Raw genomic sequence first — 23,595 nt, forward strand, 5'->3', positions numbered from 1 at the left:
ATTGAAAAATCACAAATTTTATAAGAAAGAATTTTATATTCTTATTTTCAAGTGGGGTCATATTGATCTAATATGCTCCACCACTTAGATCGTATTTGGGGTAGGAATTCCACTTATCTTTTCCTCTACTCTCAAATGCCTGAATCAGAAACACTAAACGAAAAGCATTGTATGTGTGCGTTCTAAATAGGGTATGTCCCCCTTGTATTTAAAATAAAGTAAGTCACGCTAAGGACCTACAGTACTGTATAATGTGTAGTTATTGCCCTATAATACGTAATTGCCTCTGCCCCATCCAAAATGGAAAGTTGGAACCAATGATAATATAAAATATTTGCATCCGTGACTTGCTAAGTCTTTTTTCTTTTTTTGACAGAAAGACTTGCTAGTCAATGCCATATTGCCATTGAATTGCATGATAATTGTATCGTAGGTAGATACATTGAATAGGCAACATATAGTGCCTTCCAAGTCTCGACAATTAAGTACAGTACCCTAAAGACTAAGGCAACTTGGACGTACTTGGGTTAGTGCTTAACTAAGGCTCCACACTTCCACTAGCTATTTTTTTCAGCTTGGACTTGTTCAAGGCTGTCAAGCTAAGAGCTAACACTAAAAGTTGCCGTTTAAGATTGGCAAATCACGTAGACGTGACACCATCCCAATCCCCCTTCACCCTTCCCCCTAATGTCTGTAATGAATTATTTATCTCGGATTGTAATGGGTTCTTTAAACCCTAACTGACTTTAATTATGATATGTCATGGTTGCCATTTTAACCAAAAAAAAAAAAAAAAAGATTGGCAAATCACTTGCCAACCCATACATTGACTCGGAAAGTACTAAGCAACTTTTTTGTAGTAATCGACCTATATAACTTAGGGGCATATACTTGTGCGTTGAACATACATACATCCTGATCCATATATTATTACTATACACTTTTACTTAGTCATGGCTAACCTTGGCAACCCTCCCATGCATGTCACCACCTCGTTGTTCGTCGTGGCAATCTTATTGCTTAGCTGCCTACACCTAACAGGTTTCTTTCTCTTGTCTCTGTCTCTTTAAAATCTAATCTTGATTCTTTGATATTGAAACTTAAACAACATAGATTTTTTTGAAAAGATGTTGATGATAACACTTATTTAATTAAGTAGGGAGATCTAGAAACTATATGATGAGATGGTTATTATTATGAATTAAATGAAACAAAATAAATTTGTTTTTTATGTATCGTGTGAGTCAGCATTGGAACAAAGTCATCCAATTAAAATCCGACCACTAGTTACGTTTTGCCACATAAAAAAGATAAATAAAGTATGTTTTTGTGCCTCTGCCTCATTTTTTAAAATTAAGTAGTTTCTTGCAGAAAATGTATTTTATAAGTTAATTTTCCAGTATTAAATTAAATGTTGCAATTACTAAGAAGTCGACAGATGAAGTACTATCTAACGATCAATGATTCATCCATGCAGAAGCACAAGTTGGAGTGGCCTATGGAAAGGATGGAACCAACTTACCATCTCCACATGATGTAGTGAACCTCTACAAATCCAATGGCATAGGTTCAATGAGACTATACTATCCTGATCAAGCCACACTTCAGGCCTTACAAGGATCAGGCATTAGACTTGTTGGGTATATGGCATGATATGAAGCTCATGGAGGTGTATGGGTGTGGAGATGAGGTTGCGTAAAAGGAAAACGTCATTTGGGACATAAGGCCAACTTTGAATGGACATATCTTTCAATCTATAAATGATTTTGAGGTGATTCAAAGTGGAGGTGATAGCTTGTTCCAGAGCTTTCCAATGATAGGTCATACGTCCAATTCCGGTGAGAAACGAGAAAGTTATGACGGTTTTACGAAGAACTGACAAAACTGACGGGTTCTGTCCGCCCGCGGGTTGTCGAGCGCGGCCGCGGGGTGTCGAACCGCAAAGCCTAATTTTTCCGGTTTTTGGTATTAATGAGGGTATAAATATAAACCCTAATTATGTTTATTCATTATTCATCATCTTTAAACACATATTAGAGAGAGAAAAGGCTATAGAGAGAGATCTTGAGTGCTTTTTTGTAATCTTTCTTGAATATTCATCGATTCCTAGTGCAGATTCGTGGTTTTTCTCCCAGTTCTTGGGTTTCCACGTAAAATTCTGGTGTGTTCTTTCCTGCTTTATTATTTGATATTCTATTATTGTTTGCTATTATTTCTAGATTGATAGTCAATAGAACTTACAAGTGGTATCAAGAGCTAGGTTTGATTATTGTCTAGATCTAGAATAATTAACAATGGAGGATTCAAAGATTAGAATTGAGAAGTTTGATGGGACAGATTTTGGATATTGGAAGATGCAAATAGAGACATCTTATATCAGAAAAATCTGTATCAACCTTTGTCTGAAAAGCCTGCTGAGATGGAGGAGGCTAAGTGGAAAGTACTGGACAGACAGGCACTAGCGGTGGTGCGTTTGACATTGGCTCGGACTGTGGCGTTCAATGTCAAGGATATCAAAACAACGGCTGGATTGATCAAAGCACTGTCAGATATGTATGAAAAGCCCTCTGCAATGAATAAGGTATATCTGATGCGCCGTTTTTTGGTTTAGAGATGAATAATGGTAGTTCTGCTGCTGAACATATTAATGAATTTAATTCATTAATAAGTCAGTTATCTTCGGTTAATATTGCCTTTGAGGATGAAGTGAAAGCCCTAATTTTGTTGTCCTCTTTACCTACTGCTTGGGAAACTGTTGTAACTGCTGTTAGTAATTCCTCTGGTAAAGAGAAATTGGTTTATGATGTTGTCCGTGATCTGATTTTGAGTGAGAGCATTCGAAGGAAGGAGAGTGGAGAATCATCTGGAGCATACAGTGCAGAAGGTAGAGGGAGGGGAAAAGGGAGGAACTTTCAGGGAAAATCGGAGTCAAAGGGGGACCGGAGTAAGTCAAAAGGCAGAGCTAGTGTTACTTGCTGGGGTGTGGTAATGAAGGACATATTAAAGAGAGATTGTCCTAGGAAAGAGAATGGGAAAGGGAAGAAGAAGGTTCAAGAAAGTGATGATGAAGAAGATGCATCAACTAACTTGATTTCGAGTACGATTCCGATGCTTTGATGGTAAGCATGGATGATCAGGAAGAGTTGGTTGGGTGCTCGGGATCATGGGTCTTGGATTCGGGTTCTTCTCATCATTCCTCACCATGCAGGAGTTGTTTCGGAATTTCAAATCCGGAAAACTTGAAAAGGTCTACCTTGCGGATGGCAAGGCAGTGGAAGTCATGGGGAAAGGTGATGTGAGTGTGAAACTCACTCATGGTGGCTCGTTGGAGTTGAAGAATGTCAAGTTTATCCCAAGGTTGAAGAAAACTTGATATCGTAGCCCAACTTGCTACATCGGGTTACAAGGTTGTGTTTGATGGTGGTTCTTGGAAGATTGTCAAGGGAGCAATGATCATAGCTCGTGGGACAAGGATGGAACACTTTACACCATGGGGAGCACAGTGAAGGGGTCCGGGATTGGGATGAGAACTTCATGTAAGGTGTCGTTTGGTCGGAAAACTATCGATAGTGGGCAAGGGATGAGAACCGTGGTGAAGCGGTATCCCGGTGGCAAATTGACCGGTAAGCGCACAAGGTGAAGGACGGCACACAAGCATGTTGCCGGAAATCCTAAGTGGAACAAAGGGTGTATTGTTCGAGTGGGAGCAATGTGAGTTTGTTTTAGAACAATGAGAAGCTTCTTTGGCTTAGGTGGTAATTGGTTTTATTGAAGTTTGATGAGACTTCAATGTGCTTCTTTGGTTGGAGAGGAAGTGGCTATCTTTCTTAGTTTGAGAGGAAGGGATCTTCATTTGGTTGTGCTTGTCTCTAAGGTGATCCGACCTCCGGGGTAGGAGGGTGTGTAGGTTCATGGAGTGATGGTGCAATGATTTGGAGTTTAGTGATTAAGAATCAAAGTCGGTGTAGACTTTGAATGTTTTTGTATTGGAGTTGGTGCAAACTTCAATGTTATTTCCTTGGTGTAGAGGAGATGTGTTGTCATGGGATGCTTGAGTATGTCATGGTTTGGACACGACTAGAGATTGCTTTTGCAGTGGGAGTTGTGTGTAGGATTGATGAATGAGAGGATGATGAAGGTATGAAGTTTTCTTCACTTACACCTATCTCCAAGTGGGAGATTGTTGGGTATATAGATATATGAAGCTCATGGAGGTGTATGGGTGTGGAGATGAGGTTGCGTAGAAGGAAAACGTCATTTGGGACATAAGGCCAACTTTGAATGGACATATCTTTCAATCTATAAATGATTTTGAGGTGATTCAAAGTGGAGGTGATAGCTTGTTCCAAGAGCTTTCCAATGATAGGTCATACGTCCAATTTCGGTGAGAAACGAGAAAGTTATGACGGTTTTACGAAGAACTGACAAAACTGACGGGTTCTGTCCGCCCGCGGGTTGTCGAGCGCGGCCGCGGGGTGTCGAACCGCAAAGCCTAATTTTTTCCGGTTTTTGGTATTAATGAGGGTATAAATATAAACCCTAATTATGTTTATTCATTATTCATCATCTTTAAACACATATTAGAGAGAGAAAAGGCTATAGAGAGAGATCTTGAGTGCTTTTTTGTAATCTTTCTTGAATATTCATCGATTCCTATGCAGATTCGTGGTTTTTCTCCCAGTTCTTGGGTTTCCACGTAAAAGTTCTGGTGTGTTCTTTCCTGCTTTATTATTTGATATTCTATTATTGTTTGCTATTATTTCTAGATTGATAGTCAATAGAACTTACAAGACTTACCTTAGGCGTCCCCAACGACGACATTCAATCGGTAGCTACCAATCCATCATTTGCGGACCAATGGGTTAAAAACAATGTAGTTCCTTTTGAATCATCAATTAAGTACATTGTGGTAGGAAATGAAATTGATCCATCTAGTTCACAAGCTTCATCAGTTCTACCAGCCATGCAAAATATTCTCAATGCACTTAATTCTAACAATTTAGGTGATCAAATTAAGGTTTCTACATCCGTTGGTACAAGCCTAGTCGAAAACGCCTTCCCACCATCTAATGGACAATTTGGTAACGTTCAATATATTACACCAATAATCAACTTTATAAAACAAAATGGTTCACCTTTCATGGTTAATATATACCCTTACTTTGCTTACCAACGTAATTCAAAACAAATTTCTCTTGATTACGCCTTATTTACTTCTCCTGGAACTGTTGTTACGGACGCTAATAATGGCAAAAATTACCAAAATTTATTTGATGCACTTGCCGATGCAACATATGCGGCTTTAGATAAGGTTGGTGCGCCCGACGTTTCATTGCTTACGTCCGAGACCGGGTGGGCGTCAGGCGGTGGTTTCGGGGCTAATCACGATAATGCAAAGAAGTATATCACCAATTTGATCAACCATGTGAAGAATGGGACTCCATTGAAACCAGGGAGAGCAATTGAGACTTTCTTGTTTGCCATGTTTGATGAAGATAAGAAACCAGGGAATGAAGATGAGCATAATTTTGGGATTTTTACTCCTGATCAGCAGCCTAAGTATGGTTCATTAAACTTTAACTGATTAGGCTTACAATTAGCTAGCCAAAAGTATGGAATTTCTAGATATTGTTTGCAATATGCAAATCGTAACTTTTCATATCAAACGTGTATTTGTACTTTGTACTACCTAATTAATAAGAGAATGCGCATTTTGTTAACTTATTGAGAATGAAGTATGCTTGGAATTTAGAAATGAAGGATTAGTATGTGTATCATCAGACCCTAGCTAATTGAACGTCAATTAATAGTGGCGACAAGGGAGCTACAGGCTAAAAGGATGCTATTTTCTTTTTCCAGGGGTACAAGGTTACTAATTACTCCCTCTGTCCCAATTTAGTTGCTACATTTGTTTTATCACAGTTTACGAGATGCAACACCAATATTTTGAGTTACATATATAATAAAAATTATATATTTGGAAAATACAAATTGGGACGATTCAAAGAAGATCCAACATGCATGACTATGTTTTTTCTTATATATATATATATATGAAGTAAAATATAGTCAAAGTTATAACGTGAATAGTGCCTACGATCAAAATGTAGCAACTAAATTGGGACGAAGGGAGTAGTAATTATATTGCACATATCACATATGTGCAAACCTTCCCTCAATGGCTCAATCATATCTCTATTACGATGCCTAAAAGACCCGTATGTAATCAATTTGCAAATTATTAAAACAAAATGTCATTGTCTTCTTAATGATGAAATAAAATTTTAAAGTTATTTTTTCTACCAATTATATTTTCTATATATCAACGCATGTATCGGGTATGGCTCTCTCATAGGCTCACATGCTCGTAACAAGATGTCATTGTCTTAGTGATCAAAAGGTGAGCCAACCGGGTTCATGCCGGGCTTCCCAAAAAAATTGACCATTAGTCGGGCTGGGCCAAATTTCAACACGCTTTTTGTGCCCAAACCCCGCTTTCTTAGGGCAAAAATGTCGAGCTTCTCAGGTCAAAATCCGATCAAGTCAAAATTTGAACAAAAAAACGTGTTTTAGGTTGCCCAAAACTCAAAAAAAATATCGGGTCGGACCGGGACCAAAAAATTTGTTTAAGCCCAGGCATTTTTCAAATGGAGCCAGTCTCACTCTAATCAGCTCTAGTCTTAAACATAAATAGGATGTACTTTCTCTAATTGACTTTGTATTTTTTTTGGTTGGGGGAGGGAGCTAAAGTAAATTTTTCAAAAATATAATATAAAAATTAATAATCTTACTGTCAAAAAAAAAAAATCTCCACTTTCAACCATTTTTCCAAAATAATTCCAATTTTAGATAATAAAATAAAATTCCTAACTTTTGCACGAACCTACTCAAATAGTAATATACTTCCTCCATTTCTTTTAAGTGAAATATTTTTCTCTTTTATGTGAAAGTATATATAACTTTGAATTTATGTCCATATATATTAATCTAATGTGGGTTCATGGTATATAGCCGATTTAACACACTTCAATTTGTTTTTGAGTAAGGCCCTTCCCCACCTAAGAACTATTGCAAAATAATCAAAAACTAAAATGATCTAGAAATTAGAATTTTTTATGTCAAATATTACAAAAAATATTTAAATGACCAAAAGTCAATATTTTACACCTAACAATTACAACGGTGCAAGTGGAAGTATGTGATAATAACTAAGAGACAACGGAGGAATTCTTTATTCTAATTTCTAGTAATAGATAAGAAGTGATCAAAATGCTGTAAGACCTAACAAGTAACAACCACTCAACCGAGGGAGGACTCCATAAGTTATAGTCGTCGTCACTCATCTCTATTATATAAGCCAAGGGAGGAGGTGTGGTGTCCTCTTTTGAAGTGCCTAAAATACCCTTAATGATCTAATTAATAGAATGAAAAAAATTACAAAAGCAAATCATTTAAAAATTCTCATTCCAACTTGCCATTTAAAACAAGTATTAAAATGTATATGCATCAAATACTTCAATCAAAAATTAAATGGACAAAATATTTATACCTTATAAAAAAAAGATGGCATACATAACGTGCACATGAAAAGTCTGAACATTCACTACCTTTGATACTCTTTAATTCAGTTAAACAAACTCATTATTTTTGTTCTTTTTGTTCAAAATTCATTCACAAAAAATTAATGTTAACAATCATTCACAAACTTTTTATTTTTTTACATTAGTGAATTAATATATCTAAATTCATCTAACTGTTGAATTTTTCACATTTAAGTTTAATCATAAATAAAGTACGAATGGAGTATCTAATAGAATAACAAATTTTGAAATTAACGCACGCATCGCGTGCATATGAAGGCTAGTATAACAAGAAGTCAAGAGGAGAACATATTAAAACGACTTGTGAAATTAAATACTTTCGTTCCTGACTAATAGTTAGTTGCGTCGCGAGTACAATAGTACTAAATAAGACAATTTTGTAGACTTTTCTAAATTGGAGGATTCAAGAATTATTCACAGGCGGCACGCCACATAATATTGTTCTAATTTTTTTTTTTTTGTCATTTTTCACTTTTGAGATCGATTTTATGACTGCAAATTTCTAATTATAATAATTGTATAGGTATAACCCAAGTATGCTAGCGGACACATCAATATGTCCGCGAGGATTGTACGAGGACGCGATTATGAAGCATATCCATAGCAACGCCTGAGATTAATTTAGTGAAGTTGTCTGACAATTTGGCAGTCATCTAATAAGACAAAAAAATGAGTCGTTTCTTATTGAGGCAAATCACAACCATACGTGTATGAGGATTACGCAGTCTGTCAAATGAATAATACTTTTATGAAAAGCCCAGTATTACTATTCTGCTCGTACACTAATTTTCTTCTCTCTCTACTTTCTCTCTCTAAACCTTTCCGGACATAATACTAACTTGAGCGTTGGAGGGGGTTTCCTTGCATCTCCCTAGGATAGTTTACGTTTGTTTCCTTGCAGTTATTCACTAGCGGACGCGCACTCAATCCTTGGCGGCCTTATTGAAGGTCGTCCACTGTTTTGCAACCGGAACAATAATATAAAATTGTTATATATGTTATGACCTTAAGAGTTTTGAATTTTTTGATGATAGCATAAACTATCCTTGCATCTATATATCATATATGTATGTTCGTATATATGATGCAGATTATTATTGATTACTTTAAAAAGTTTTATTGGAGCTCAAGTTTGAAAGATTGAAGATTGAAGAGTAGTTAGATTTTTCTTTTAGTAAATTGTAGAAGTAACTAACTTGGTTACTATTGCCCTAAGACCTAAGTGTTATTGGTAAAATTATTATCAATAACATAATTAATTAAGCTATTTATATCTAGTAGTGTTAGTAGTATGAATAATAACTATAGTTATGGCCGGCCCCAAGACGTATTGAAGTTAGTATAAATAGACTAATGGTAGTAATTTCACATAATGAAAAAGATTTTCAAAAATATGTTGTTCTATGGAAAATAATCTTAATTAAACAAAATAGTATCTTTGTTAAATATTTGAATCTAAAATAATACTCCCTCCGTTTCACAATATAAGGCACGCACGATGTTCGAGGTCGAACTTTGACCGTTAATTACTCTTAATTTATGTTGATAGAAAATTATGAAAAATAATATTATTATAGTATTTTTCAAGACGAATCCAACGGTATAATATTTATGATTTTTATTTATCACATTTGAGAGATATTTGTAGTCAAAGCAAATTCTCGTAAAATATAAATGCCTTATATTTTAAAATAGAGGGAGTACCTTTTTTTTGTAGAAGTTATTATCTAGTTTGTGCAAAGATAATTTACTTTATAAAAGGTTTGATAATGTTCTACTCCCTCCGTCTTTTTTTATTTGCTACAAGCACTTTTTCACAAAGACCAAGGAGGGAGTGGGGACCATTGACATAAATGGAATTAACAAAAAAGCAAATAGGTAAATTGTGGGACCTATGTATTATATATGGAAACATTTACAAAATCAAGAAGGGAGTGATGGCAAATTTGTAAATAAAGTGTGGGACATATGTACTATATATGGAAATATTTGCAAATGTAGCAAATAAATTGAAACACCCCTAAATGGTAAAATGTAGCAAATAAAAAAAGACGGAGGGAGTAATTGATTGAGAAGCGTATATTAAGGAGATATTTATGTAATTTTACTATTATAGAGAGTATTTATTAGGTACAAGAATTTGTACTTTGATTCAACTTGGCAACACCATTAGGGGAGTCCACTATTAGTGAATTTGGTAGATATAGATCTCGAGTAGATTGAACCACGTTAAAAATCTTTGTTTCTTGTTTAACTTTATTTCATTGTTTTATTTTTTGTATGTATGAATCATGTTTCAACATAATCTCAAAATATCTAATATAGTTGAAACATAGTACATAACACAGTGAACATTGTTTTACAATCCTTTTTTTTTTTTTTGCGTGATAACTCTAACCACTCAATTTACTCCTTTTTTATTAATATATTGCAAAATAACATTATAACATTTACTTATATAGTCAGAGGCGTAGATAATAGTGTGCAAGGAGCCAAACAGCACATGACCCCCAAAATATATTATTTTGAAAATTTTACCGAAGAAATCACCCTGGTTTCCCACCCTTAATAAATTTGTCAATAATCTATCTTTAGATTTTCAACTTTCCTTCTTTAGAACTCTAACCTTCCATTTTTATTTTCTATAAATTTAGGGAGCCAATTTTCATATTAGAATCGGAACCCCAAAATTTTCAAGAGGACCTGTATGTATATGGTTTAAGAATGATGTATGGGCAAAATTAAACCTCAAAAGCTAAAAGGAATATCTAGAGATGAAGAGAGTTTGACAAGTAAATGAGATCCTACAAACGATACGCGTTAGTACCATGATATGCATCATTCTCTTAAAATCATATGATGCAATACGAAGTAAAAGACTATTACACCATATAGCAAGGAATTAATATAATTCATTTTGACGTGTTAGTCCTTCCTGACTACAATACTAGATTAAATTAGGCATTCATCAATTATCTAGTCTTTGTAATGATCTCAATCTTCCAACTTTCCACATTTAACGTACTCACTCACAAGTAAAGAAAAAATTAGCCCAAAACACAAGTTAAGTGGCTGCTATACGAAGAAAATCTTCAGTCATAATTAGCATTGAATTATGTCCATAAACGACGTTTTTTGTTTGAAATTTTATCACAAAACGACCCTAGTGTTGGTCATATTCGTATTTTCTTTATTATTCTTGTATCAAAATTTTGAACTATAGTGTAGACTTTTCAACTCAATTATCCTATAAAAACTGGTAATATGTATGATGATTCAATAAACAAAATTTGATATTTTTCTCTGTTCTTAGAGTTATTTCTTCACAATGAGGCTAATTAGCACAACTTCTGCAGTTGCTACTTTGCTGTTTCTTGTAGTAATTCTACCTAGTATTCAACTGACAGGTACGTATTTAATAAGTGAAACAATATTGTGTGTAATTAGAAAAATTAAAGTGTAATTTTCATTTTATATGTTTACGTAGTACTTATTACTTTGTTTGATGTGATGCAGAGGCACAAATTGGCGTATGTAACGGGAGACTAGGCAACAACTTACCTTCCGAGGAAGATGTTGTAAGCTTGTACAAGTCGAGGGGAATAACGAGGATGAGAATCTATGACCCTAACCAACGGACCCTCCAAGCGGTTAGAGGATCGAATATAGGGCTAATCGTCGATGTCCCTAAGCGTGACCTAAGGTCACTCGGCTCCGATGCTGGGGCTGCGTCTCGTTGGGTCCAAAACAATGTAGTCCCTTACGCGTCTAATATTCGATACATAGCAGTTGGTAATGAAATAATGCCTAATGATGCCGAGGCAGGGTCAATTGTCCCGGCCATGCAAAATGTCCAAAATGCCCTTCGATCAGCTAATTTAGCTGGTAGAATTAAAGTCTCTACCGCGATAAAAAGTGACCTCGTTGCTAACTTCCCACCCTCTAAAGGTGTTTTTACTTCTTCATCATACATGAATCCAATTGTTAACTTCCTTAAAAATAACAATTCACCTTTGTTAGCCAACATTTACCCTTACTTTTCTTTCATTGGCACCCCAAGTATGCGTCTAGATTATGCACTCTTTACTTCACCTAATGCCCAAGTTAATGATAATGGTTTACAATACCAAAATGTCTTTGATGCTTTAGTAGACACTGTGTATGCGGCCTTAGCGAAGGCCGGTGCCCCCAATGTGCCGATTGTTGTGTCCGAGAGTGGGTGGCCTTCGGCTGGTGGTAATGCTGCTAGTTTTTCTAACGCGGGGACTTATTACAAGGGCTTAATTGGTCATGTAAAGCAAGGAACTCCCCTGAAGAAAGGACAAGCAATTGAGGCATATTTGTTTGCTATGTTTGATGAGAACCAAAAGGGTGGAGGTATTGAGAACAATTTTGGACTGTTTACTCCCAATAAACAGCCAAAATACCAACTCAATTTCAATAATTGAAAGTAGTTTAATTGCCTAGTATATATATATATATGCTAATATGTTGTATGTAGTTATGTCATCTACATATATAATAAGTGAAATCAAACACCCGATCATAGACTAAAATTGTAATAAAAGATCCTCCTGTTGTAATATTATCCTAGCTGCAATAATATTTACTCTTATATAGAGATCTTGTGAAAAAATGTGTTAGTTTGTCAAAAGTTGTTCTTGTTTAACTTTGTCTTCAAATGCTGAGGAATATTGTCTTAAAATTTCACATGATTATTACTAATATATACTACTATAAGATCTAGAATGCTAGTTGAGGTCGATTTTATGTCAAGGTAATGATCAATATGAATCTTTTATGGTTCGGATTTGATCTATAATAAGGTGATTGTAATTTAATTTGTAAATCTATATTGATCACTTTTGCCTAAATTACTCTTTTTATTGAGTTACTTGTGTTTTCAAATGGTAACGTATATATTGAAATATTTGACTCTAATAACGTTGCCACGAAAGTATAATCATTAAATTGAAGACACAAAGCCACAAAGGGGGAACTCATTGTGAATTCGTCCGGCTATTTGAGACTTGCAATGCTCAATATGCCAAAAAAAATCATGACTATACAATTTTCTTTTTTAATGGAAAAGCAAGCTAGTTTAATTTGTTGACAAAACAAGCGTGATGAAAACTATATTGCTCAAAGTTAGTTTCCCTTGGTGTTGAACAAATTTGAGAAATCACTTCCTCCGAAGGTGGCGCCCTATAAATCATGACAATACATATTTACTAAGTAGTTTGTATACAAATACAATACTTCACGTAAGAAGTAAATATAGCATGTAGAAAATTTCAACGACAACCCGTAATATTGATTCGATTTAATGATAGTCCTCGGACCTAGAATAATATCATTCTAATGTATATGGCAATCCTAGAAAAATAACAAGAAAATATATGCGTGATAGTTCGACAAGATGATCTTCATAAAAAAATTGTATTCAGATGATTTTGAATTATTTTATTTTTTTTGTTATTATATCAACCAAAAAATATCGGAGAGACTTATGTCGGTAAGGCAAGAGTCTAGATAATGTCTATTATTGTCTAACTATTAAGTATTAATTAATCATGGGCCACATGCTGAATGGGTCTTATCCCATGGAAATGTTTACTTGCGAGTAGACTTGAATCTTATTCAATAACGTGCGCTAACTCGTACCAAACACTTGGTAACGTTTGACAACACTAATAAACAACCATGTCAATGGGTCAAAATTTATCATTTTCCACATTTCATATATATAATAAATTTCAATATTGGGGATTTTTTCTTACCAAATTTGATTTCTAATTCTCAAACTCAAAATGAATTTGTGTCAAATTCGGTTTATATTATCACTTATATCACAAACTTTGGCCCTTCAAGGGTGAAAGAAAATCTTCTTTCAAATGGTCTCCCATAAAATCAAGATGCATTTCATGAATTACATTTTCCAGGTTCTGAGAATGTCCAAAAACATATGATACACGCTTCAAAATGTTATTTTAGAGCTATTTATGGACTTATTTAGGCGCGGTAATATTTTCTTTGAGACCTTCCCAAGAATCTCATAATGCCTTGAGAGGGATCTCAGGTGGTTAAGACCCACTTTATTTTCTTAAAATATCTTCTACAACTTATATTGTATATGTTCAGTTTTCACCCTAAGATAGCTATGAAGGACACAATATATATGTTTGTTCTAAGGCATTAGTATACTCTTAAATGGTCTCCCAAGACCTTAGGATTCATCCCTTGCAGCCATGTGGTTTGGAACAAATATGTGGATGCGTTTACGTTCATTTCGAGTCAATTTTAGGTTTCACAAGAAATGAACAAATAGGGTTTTTAGAGGCTTTTCGAGACAACACAAATAGAGCCAAGCACCCGCGTAATGTTATAAGTCACGTCAGCCTTCCTAGGAACATTTCAAGAGAAAATATGACCACGCCCGGAGAAGTCCAAAAATGTCCCAAAAAAAGCCAAAATTGTAGGTTATAATACACACTTAGGACTTTCCCAGGGTTTGAGCTCCGAGTGCCACAGGATGCCTCCTAGGGACATGGTGGGTCATTGGAAAGAAATCATGTGGCTTGGAACGAATATGTGGATGCATTTACGTTCATTTCGAGGAAATCTGGGTTTCACGAGAAATGAACAAATGGGGTGTTAGAGGCTATTCGAGGCAATACAAATTGTGCCAAGGACCCGTGCAACATTACACGTCACTCCTAAGAATGTTTCGGGAGAAAATATGACCAGGCGCGGATAAGTCAAAAAATGTCCCAAAAACAACCAAAATTGAAGATTATAATACACGCTTTCGGACTTTATCAGGGCCCGAGCTCCGAATGCCACGGGATGTCTCCTAGAGTCATGGGAGCTCATTAGAAAGGAGTCATGTTGCTTGGAACGAATAATTGGATGCCTTTACGCTCAATTGGAGTCAATTTTAGGTTTCACGAGAAATGAAAAAATATGGTGTTTAGAGGATTTTTGAGGCAACACAAATAGTGTCAAGTACCCGCGCAACGTAACAATTCACGTCGACCCTTCCTAGGAACGTTTCGTGAGAAAACATGATGAGCCCCGGAAAAAGTCCAAAAATGCTCTAAAAACAGCCAAAATTGAAGGTTATAACACACGCTTTCGGACTTTATCGGGCCCGAGTTCCGAACGCCATGGGATTCCTCCTAGGGATATGATAGGTCATTGGAAAAGAGTCATGTGGCTTGGAACAAATATGTGGATGTCTTTACGTTCATTTCGAGTCAATAAATGTTTCACGAGAAATGAACAAAAAGGGTTTTTACCAGTCACGTCGGCCTTCCTAGGAACGTTTTGGGAGAAAAAATTACCAGGCCTGGAGAAGTCGAAAAATGTCCCAAAAAAGCTAAAATTATATGTCATAATAAAAGCTTCGGACTTTCCCGGGGTCCGAACTCCGAACGCCACGGGATGCCTTCAAGGGACATGGTGGGTCATTGGAAAGAAGTCATGTGGCTTGGAACGAATGTGTGGATGCACTTACGTTCGTTTCAAGGCAATTTTGGGTTTGACGAAAAATGAATAAATTGGGTGTTCAAAGTCTTTTCGAGGCAATGCAAATAGTGTCAAGCACCAGCGCAACGTTACAACTCACGTTGGCAATCTTAGAAATGTTTTGGGAGAAAATATGACCAGACCCGAAGAAGTCCAAAAATGTCGCAAAAAAATCAAAATTGAAGGTTATAATACACGCTTTTGGACTTTTTCGGAGTTCGAACTCCAACCGCCACGGGATGCCTCCTAAGGCCATGGGAGGTCACTGGAAATGAGTCATGTGGATTGGAACGAATATTTGGATGCATTTACGTTCATTTCGAGGAAATTTGGATTTCACGAGAAATGAACAAATGGGGTTTTAGAAGTTTATCGATGCAATGGAAATTGCCAAAGACCCGTGCAACGTTACACATTATGTCGGCACTCCTAGGAATATTTCGGGAAAAAATATGACCAAGTCCGGAGAAGTCCAAAAATGTCCTGAAAACAGCCAAAATTGAAAGTTATAATACACGCTTTCGGACTTTCTCGGGGTCCGAGCTTCGAACGCCATGGGATGCCTGCTAGGGTCATGCTGGGAGGTCATTAGAAAGGAGTCATGTGGCTTGAAACGTATATATGGATGTCTTTACGCTCATTTCGATGAGTCAATTTTAGGTTCCACGAGAAATGAACAAATAGGGTGTTTAGAGGTTTTCTGAGGCAACACAAATGGTGCCAAGCACCCACGCAACATAAAAAGTCACGTTGGCACTCATAGGAAGGTTTCGGGAGAAAATATGATCAGGCTTGGAGAAGTCCAAAAACAGTCAAAATGAATTAATACACGTTTCGACTTCTCGTGGCCCGAGCTCCGAATGCCATGGGATGCCTCCTAGGGTCAGGGAGGTCATTAGGAGTCATGTGGCTTGGAACGAATATATGGATGTCTTTACACTCTTTTTGAGTCAATTTTAGGTTTCACGAGAATTGAACAAATATGGTGTTTAGATGCTTTTCGATGCAACACAAATGGTGCCAAGCACCCACCCGATGTAAAAAGTCACTTCGGCCTTCTTTGGAACGTTTCGAGAGAAAATATAGTCAGGCCCGGAAAAGTCCAAAAATATCCTGAAAACAGCCAAAATTGAAAGTTATAATACACGCTTTCGGACTTTCTCGAGGCCCAAGTTCTGAACGCCACGGGATTTCGGATTTCTCCTAGGGACATGGTGGGTCATTGGAAAAAAAGTCATGTGGCTTGGAACGAATATGTGGATGCATTTACGTTCATTTCGAGGCAATTTTGGGTTTGACGAGAAATGAATAAATGGGGCCTTCAAAGTCTTTTCGAGGCAATACAAATGGTGCCAAGCACCCTCGCAACCTTACACGTAACGTCGGCACTCATAGGAATGTTTCGGGAGAAAATATGACCAGGCTTGGAGAAGTTCAAAAACGTCACAAGAACAACCAAAATTGAAGGTTATAATACACGCTTTCGGAGTTTCTCGTGGCCCAAACTCCGCACGCCATGTGATGCCTCCTAGGGTCATCGAGGTCATTAGAAAGGAGTCATGTGGCTTGGAACGAATATATGGATGTCTTTACGCTCATTTCGAGTCAATTTTAGGTTTCATGAGAAATGAACAAATATGGTGTTTAGATGCTTTTCGAGGCAACACAAATGGTGCCAAGCACCCGCGCGATGTAAAAAGTCACTTCGGCCTTCCTTGGAACGTTTCGAGAGAAAATATGGCCAGGCCCGGAAAAGTCCAAAAATTTCCTGAAAACAGCCAAAATTGAAAGTTATAATACACGCTTTCGGACTTTCTCGGGGCCCAAGTTCCGAGCGCCACGGGATTTTTCCTAGGGACATGGTAGGTCATTGGAAAGGAGTCATATGGCTTGGAATAAATATGTGGATGCCAAATGTAAATTGATAATCAATACAGGGCATATCGTCCGGGACAAGAACTGGTTGGAAAACAAAACATCAATATAATATATTTTTTATATTTATAATGCTAGCTTACTCCTCATAAAAAAAAAATATTATGCTAGCTTAATCGTAAAAATAAGCGTGCGCAATATTTTATATAGATACAAAAATTTGAAGTAGCACACAGGATACGGTTGGTTGATAAGGGTTTAATACTACTATAAGCTTAAAAAACGAAGGGTGAAGAGTGGAGTAATTGCGGCCTCCCATGACACTGTGAAGTGGATATTCGACGCACAGTTCCACTGCTCTCAAATTGTTCGAGAAATGCATGTCTACTTACTACTTACTACTTACTACTTACTAGTGCTAGCTTATACCAGTAATACCACCATGTACTTGCCCATAGACTAGTCAAAAATAATTTAGTTCCAGTACAAATAAAAAAAAAGTAGAATTTATTAGCAAACAAAAAAATCCGTACCCAACTTAATTAACAAAAACCGTCTGTAGTATAGTTAAGAGTCCAAATCAGAGACGGAACACCTTCGACGTGAAATCGTTGGTCGCCAAACAATAGTAGCTACCAAAAGTTCAAAAATCTGTTGTCGAATACTCTATAGACGAGGAAGTTTAAGTTTTTATACACCCACAACTCTGTTTGGAAAAGCATTTTAACTACTTTAAATGATAAGGTGCTAACATATTTTAGGTGCTAAAATGATTAGTAGTGTTCGGAGAGCACTTAAAATACAATTTCAGGTGGTTAAAATGACTTAAATGATGAGTTAAAAAATTTACCTTTTCAAAATCAGGTCACTGAAATTTTGAAAAATCTTTTCAAAATTTTGACAATAACTAATTTTGCCAAACAGTTAAACTAATCAATCAGTTACCTTATCAGTTCTAGCACCTTATCAGTTTCAGTTAACTTATCAGTTTCAGTTTATTTTCAGCTAGTAATGCCAAACAGAGCTTTTCGCCAACTCTATATAAAGTGGCAAAGGAAAGGATTTCAACCTATCAAGGAATAAACACACCTCCAATAATATGGCTACCACTTCCTCGCTGTACATCGCAGTATTATTATTGCTTAGCCTGCACCCTACAGGTAGTTCTCTCTCACTCTATCACTCACAATTTAATCTTTGCCATTTTTAATTGAACATGATTAAATTACAGATGTATAGTTATAGACTTATAGTAGGAAGGTTGCTAATATGATAGATATGTTACCGGATAGTATGATCACTCATATGTTCGGATGAGGTTTAAATCCTAAAACCAATTGGTAATAGAAAGATTAGTCCATCAAACTTATATGTTAGTCGTCATCTCTCTCTCGTTTTTCAATGTGTGGCAACCTCACATGTGGTGTTTAACACCTAAAAACAATACAAGAGAATTTATTATATTCAATTAAAGAAGCTTGTTTAATAACACGTAAAATATTTGAAGCAAAAGCCAAACTACGACATCCAATATGTGTGTACAAGTTTATATACCTTAAGCCTAATTGTATTGATGATGTCTTAATATAGACGCACAAATTGGAGTATGTTATGGAAGGAATGCAAAAGACTTGCCATGCGCGGAAGATGTGGTAAACCTCTATGACTTCCACGGCATACAAGCGATGAGACTATATGAACCCGATCAAACCACACTAGAGGCACTACAAGGTACATGGATCACCCTCATGTTAGGTGTACGTAACGAGGAAATTTCGAGTATAGCCTCCGATCAATCGACCGCTGATAAGTGGGTTCGGACCAACGTGGTCCCTTATGCATCATCGATCAAATACATTGCCGTTGGAAATGAAATCCATCCATCTGACCAACAAGCCTCATCGGTTAAACCAGCGATGCAAAATCTTCTTAATGCATTAAATTCGAACAATTTAGGAAACCAAATTAAGGTTTCTACAGTAATTGACACAAGTTTAATCACAAACTCTTATCCACCATCACATGCACAATTTATAAACTTAACTTACATTACCCCAATAATAAACTTTTTGGCAACTAATGATTCACCTTTGTTGGTGAATATTCAACCCTACACATCTTATATAAATGATCCAAAAAATATTAAACTTGACTACGCATTATTTAACGCACAAGGGACTGTTTTTATTGATGATAAAAATGGGTTGAAATACCAAAATTTATTCGATGCAATATATGATGCAATCCTTGCTTCTATAGACAAAGTTGTTACATCCCAAGATAAACTACTTTATAATGGAAAGAAAACCCGGAGTAACAAGAAGAAGAAGGTTAAGGTGGTGGTGTCGGAAAGCGGGTGGCCGTCGAAAGGTGGATTTTCAGGCCATAGTAAGAAAAACAATGCTATAAGAAGTAGACATCATGATCAAATGAGGTCATCTAATGCTGAAGAGGCGGCGACGACGGAAAATGCAAAGACTTATTACACAAATTTGATCGCTCATGTGAAGAATGGTACTCCATTGACACCAGGAGAAGAGATTGAGACATACTTGTTTGCAATGTTTGATGAGGTTGATAAACCAGGGGATGAAAGTGAGCGCCATTTTGGAGTTTTTACTCCGGATGAACAACCAAAGTATGGCCAACTTGACTTTTGTTACTGTTAGAACTAATCTTTTAAGAGAAGGGTAACCAAATTGTGTATCGAGATAAAATATTAGGGTTAACCCTTCAAAGGAGAGTTTCATAATTCTCTAATAATTAATCTTATTATGGTTTCATTTTGTCCTTCTTGTACAAAATAAATCATGCATAATGATATAAATTATGACAAAATAAATTATGCACAAATTTGTCCTCCTTGTTTAGATTGAAATATTTTTTCCAGCTTTGATGTACAACAACATATTATACTTATTGTACCCAATTATTATTTCCTTCAAGTGTGAGTTAATGAAGTCTTCATGAGTTGGTATTAGTAGGAAAAAGAACGTATAAACCATGCATGCAGATCATGCAAAAAATACCTTCATACTTGTATTGTTGTACAGAGGCGGCTAAGGCCATGTGCAGAGTGAGCAACGGCACAGGACCCTCGAAATATAAGGGCCCAATTCTATTAGTTGTCCGTCTAAAGAAAAAAAAAACTAAATCTAATTACAAATTTAAAGAGATTAATTTCTATTTGGTGTTTTTCTTAGCTTCTTCTTCTCCTATTCTCCAAAACGCCCCATTTATAACTCTTCCGGCTCTTCTATTCACCAAAAAAAATCTTTACAATTTTATTTTAGCACAGGGCCCCTAATTTTATGAGACGGCCCTGCTGTTGTACCTAATAGAGAAGCCTTTGGTTATCTTACTAGCTAAAATTGAAGTTTGTGCTTTGTTGTATGGAAACCTTATATGAAAATGCTCCATTCGCTTCTCCATAGATTATTTACAGCACACAATCTTTGCTTTCAATTGAACTTAATCAATTATCATGATTCTCCATTATTGTACATAATATAACAAAATATGTTTCATGAGTGACAAATATAGGCGTCCTCTGATCCGGTTGTTCAACACCAAAAATTGATCTTTCTATGGAAAATCCATGGGCTAAAGAAGTTATATAAATTTTTAGATGGACCTCCAAATCAGCCTTTGTCGAAGAAGAATCAAACCACATATATAAATCTAGTAATGTAGGATTCTATCTTAAAACCATTTTTTGCTCTGATACCATCAATGGCCTGCATAAAGGGGCGGAGCTATCCTTTAGAGTTCAGGGTTATTTGATTGCTCTTATATTTACATTTTTGCTAATTTCTTTGATAAAATTAGTACATTTATAGATTTTTCTGTAAAATTTGACCATTTGCACTTAAACAAATATTTTGCAGCCACGAATGTATTACTCTAGATTTGCCACCTAGTGATGCCTGCATAAGTATATAGTGGATAAATAATCTAACCATATATATACCTAACAGCATCCTAGAATCAATTTGAAAACATAGGTGGTGTAACACTCGACCCATGCGGGAGTCATATTTATCATCATCACCAATGTGTATCCAGGTCTAACAATTGTACTTGATAATCAACACAAGTTCCTTCGACACATTTTGTCCTTACTCATGTGTACCCTAAAAAAACTCCCAAGAGGTCACCTAATATCCCTGGACTACTCCTAGCCAAGCATGCTTAACTTTGGAATAACTTAGAAAATGGACTACCTAAAAGATATATGTATCTTATTGGAATGAGTAGCCTGCTAAATCCCTTTGAAACAATCATGAGGGGAATCACATGTGGAATAAGCCACTAAAATAGGTCTCTCTTAGGCATTCCGCATTACCCCTCATCTTGTTTAAGTGACAACTACGTACTCTCAACTCTTATGAAGGTTCAGAAAATTTGGCTTTATTAACATCAAAGCAAAGGTAATAAAAATCCAATACTCTTTCACATCTATTAGGATTCAGGGTTATGAATACTACTATAACAACAAGAAGTTCTAGTCCCAATAAATATTCTATCAATGTTGCATGTGGAAGATACAATTACTTGAGAAACACATTGTAGTTGTTATTTGACATTGAAGTAGTTTATATATATCCCTTCACAATCTATAGAAAGGCCATTCAAGAATATTTCTAAGTTAGGTTTGACATGGAGTTAGTACAAATACACACTTTTTAAATTAGGCTAAATTTATTATATCAAGAAACTTGTGATGAATTTTCAACATTTCTTTTTATTTGCAACACTTTAACTTGAATAATCATATACTTATTTTGTCCATACTTATTTTTTAATATATAAATAGTTTTAGTTTATAAGATGTTAAAATAATAATAAAAAATCAAAATTATGCTTTATGGATCAAAAAATAAAGTGTTAGAAACAAAAATTAATTGGACTTTGAAATTCTTTTTGTAGATAACAAGTTTTTTGTTCTTTTAGATAAGTTGTTGTGAACCACTAGCTAGCTAGTAGGAGTTGGGAGAAAAGTTTTCTACCTTTTTCCACTCCACCTTCTCTAAAAAAACAAAACTCATGTTGGAAAGCCTTGTTTTGATTGAGGAATGTGAACTTGATAGCACACAAGATATATTGTACTCCACCTATTTGAATTAGCAAACACCAATAAAATACTTTCAAATTTATAATGCTAACTTGTGCTTAAGCATGCAAGATATTATAATTACATAAAGATATATATTATTATCATGAAACACAAAGGATTATAAATATTACAACCATTTACTAGTAAATAGATATGATTGTATAACATGCTAGATACAAGATTAAGCCACTTACCATTTCTCAAATTGGAGATTCTAAGCAACTTGAAGACATATTGCGTGCTTGCACTTAAGCCAATATTCACATAGTTGTGAAGTGGGTGTTCCACTTACATTTCCACTTCTTTAAACTTGTCCAAGAATGTTCTCTACTTGCTAAGTGCTAGCTAACTCCATTAGGCACTTGCCAAGATTACACTACCATAGTCTATACATAATACAAGCTAAGATTTGCCCCTTCAATGCCATGAACTGGGAAATCTGTTACATGCATCCAAAATTATTGTCATAGATATAATTATAATATTGGCAAAGTGGCAGCCATCCCTATACCTTCACCAATTGAATTTTTTTTTTTTTTACATGAAAAAAGTTAGGACATCCTTCTCTTTAAAAAAGACTGCTGAAGAATCAAAAAGGACAATTTTTTGTAGCAAGGATTGTGTTGAAATATACACGTCAACCGAGACAACAGAACTGCTGTAACTTTTTTTAATAGAAAATATGTTACCCGCACCAAATGAATTTGAATCCCCTTGATATCTTGTTGGGGGAAATTGGACTTGTATAACTTATCAATTTAATAGTTGTGCAATGAAACACTAATGATTGTTTTCGACCTAACTCATGTTGGAAAGATGACGTGATGCTGCTATAGTTATTAGATAAAAGGACGATATAGCCAAAATTCATAAACTTTGCCAAACAAGTATATATAACAAAGTAACATGTTTATTGTGTTATATTCAACTTATTCTTCACTTATATTATCTAACTTTAACTTAATATAACTTATTTTAACTAATCCAAAAATTTAAAGAATCTTATTGGAATTATTTTTTAAGGCATTTATAATAAGTTAAACACAACACAGCCTTAAAAAATGAAGTGCTTTATATATAACAAAAACTCGAAAGTTTTAAAGAGTTCCAAATGCCAAAAAAAATTGAAATGAATACACTTTGGACCTGAGGATATAAATTAGATGGACTCAATTCTAAATTCGAACCAAACTTTTCACTGATCTAGCATAGTCTAGTTCAAACAATTTTGCTAGAATATAATTATATAAATCTAATTCAATCCAATTTAAATTTTAAGATGACATTAGTTTTCATTTAGTCAGATTAAGCCTTTGTAATTTATCACCACAATTTTTAACAAATGATACAGACAATAAGATTGATAGCATACCATTACATAAACTATATGGAAACATAAAAATTATATACTTTCTTTAATTTCTAATAGGACTTCGGACCTAAAATAATTGAGTCCAATCCTAGTCTATAATTGTG

General features: G+C 35.4%; 3 protein-coding genes across 3 annotated transcripts; all 3 read left to right on the forward strand.

Moving 5' to 3' along the window:
- The first annotated feature begins 78 nt into the window (after window positions 1-78).
- LOC104890268 (glucan endo-1,3-beta-glucosidase-like) lies at window positions 79-5,774 on the forward strand. The gene is made up of 3 exons (XM_057394545.1): window positions 79-1,041; window positions 1,478-1,640; window positions 4,792-5,774. The coding sequence occupies exons 1-3, from the start codon at window positions 954-956 to the stop codon at window positions 5,582-5,584; spliced, it is 1,044 nt and encodes a 347-aa protein (XP_057250528.1). The 5' UTR covers window positions 79-953; the 3' UTR covers window positions 5,585-5,774.
- Window positions 5,775-10,898: 5,124 nt separating this feature from the next.
- Window positions 10,899-12,237, forward strand: LOC104890036 (glucan endo-1,3-beta-glucosidase-like). The gene is given in 2 exon segments (NM_001320012.1): window positions 10,899-11,008; window positions 11,118-12,237. Coding segments are annotated over 2 exon segments (1,011 nt in total). The 5' UTR covers window positions 10,899-10,929; the 3' UTR covers window positions 12,050-12,237.
- Window positions 12,238-18,091: 5,854 nt separating this feature from the next.
- LOC104890035 (glucan endo-1,3-beta-glucosidase) lies at window positions 18,092-19,847 on the forward strand. Its single transcript, XM_010675389.3, has 2 exons — window positions 18,092-18,163; window positions 18,594-19,847. Exons 1-2 carry the CDS (start codon window positions 18,103-18,105, stop codon window positions 19,670-19,672), a joined length of 1,140 nt encoding a protein of 379 aa, XP_010673691.1. The 5' UTR covers window positions 18,092-18,102; the 3' UTR covers window positions 19,673-19,847.
- The last annotated feature ends 3,748 nt before the right edge of the window (window positions 19,848-23,595 follow it).

This window comes from Beta vulgaris, chromosome 4 (genome assembly GCF_026745355.1).
Source record: "Beta vulgaris subsp. vulgaris cultivar EL10 chromosome 4, EL10.2, whole genome shotgun sequence".
NCBI lineage: Eukaryota > Viridiplantae > Streptophyta > Magnoliopsida > Caryophyllales > Amaranthaceae > Beta > Beta vulgaris.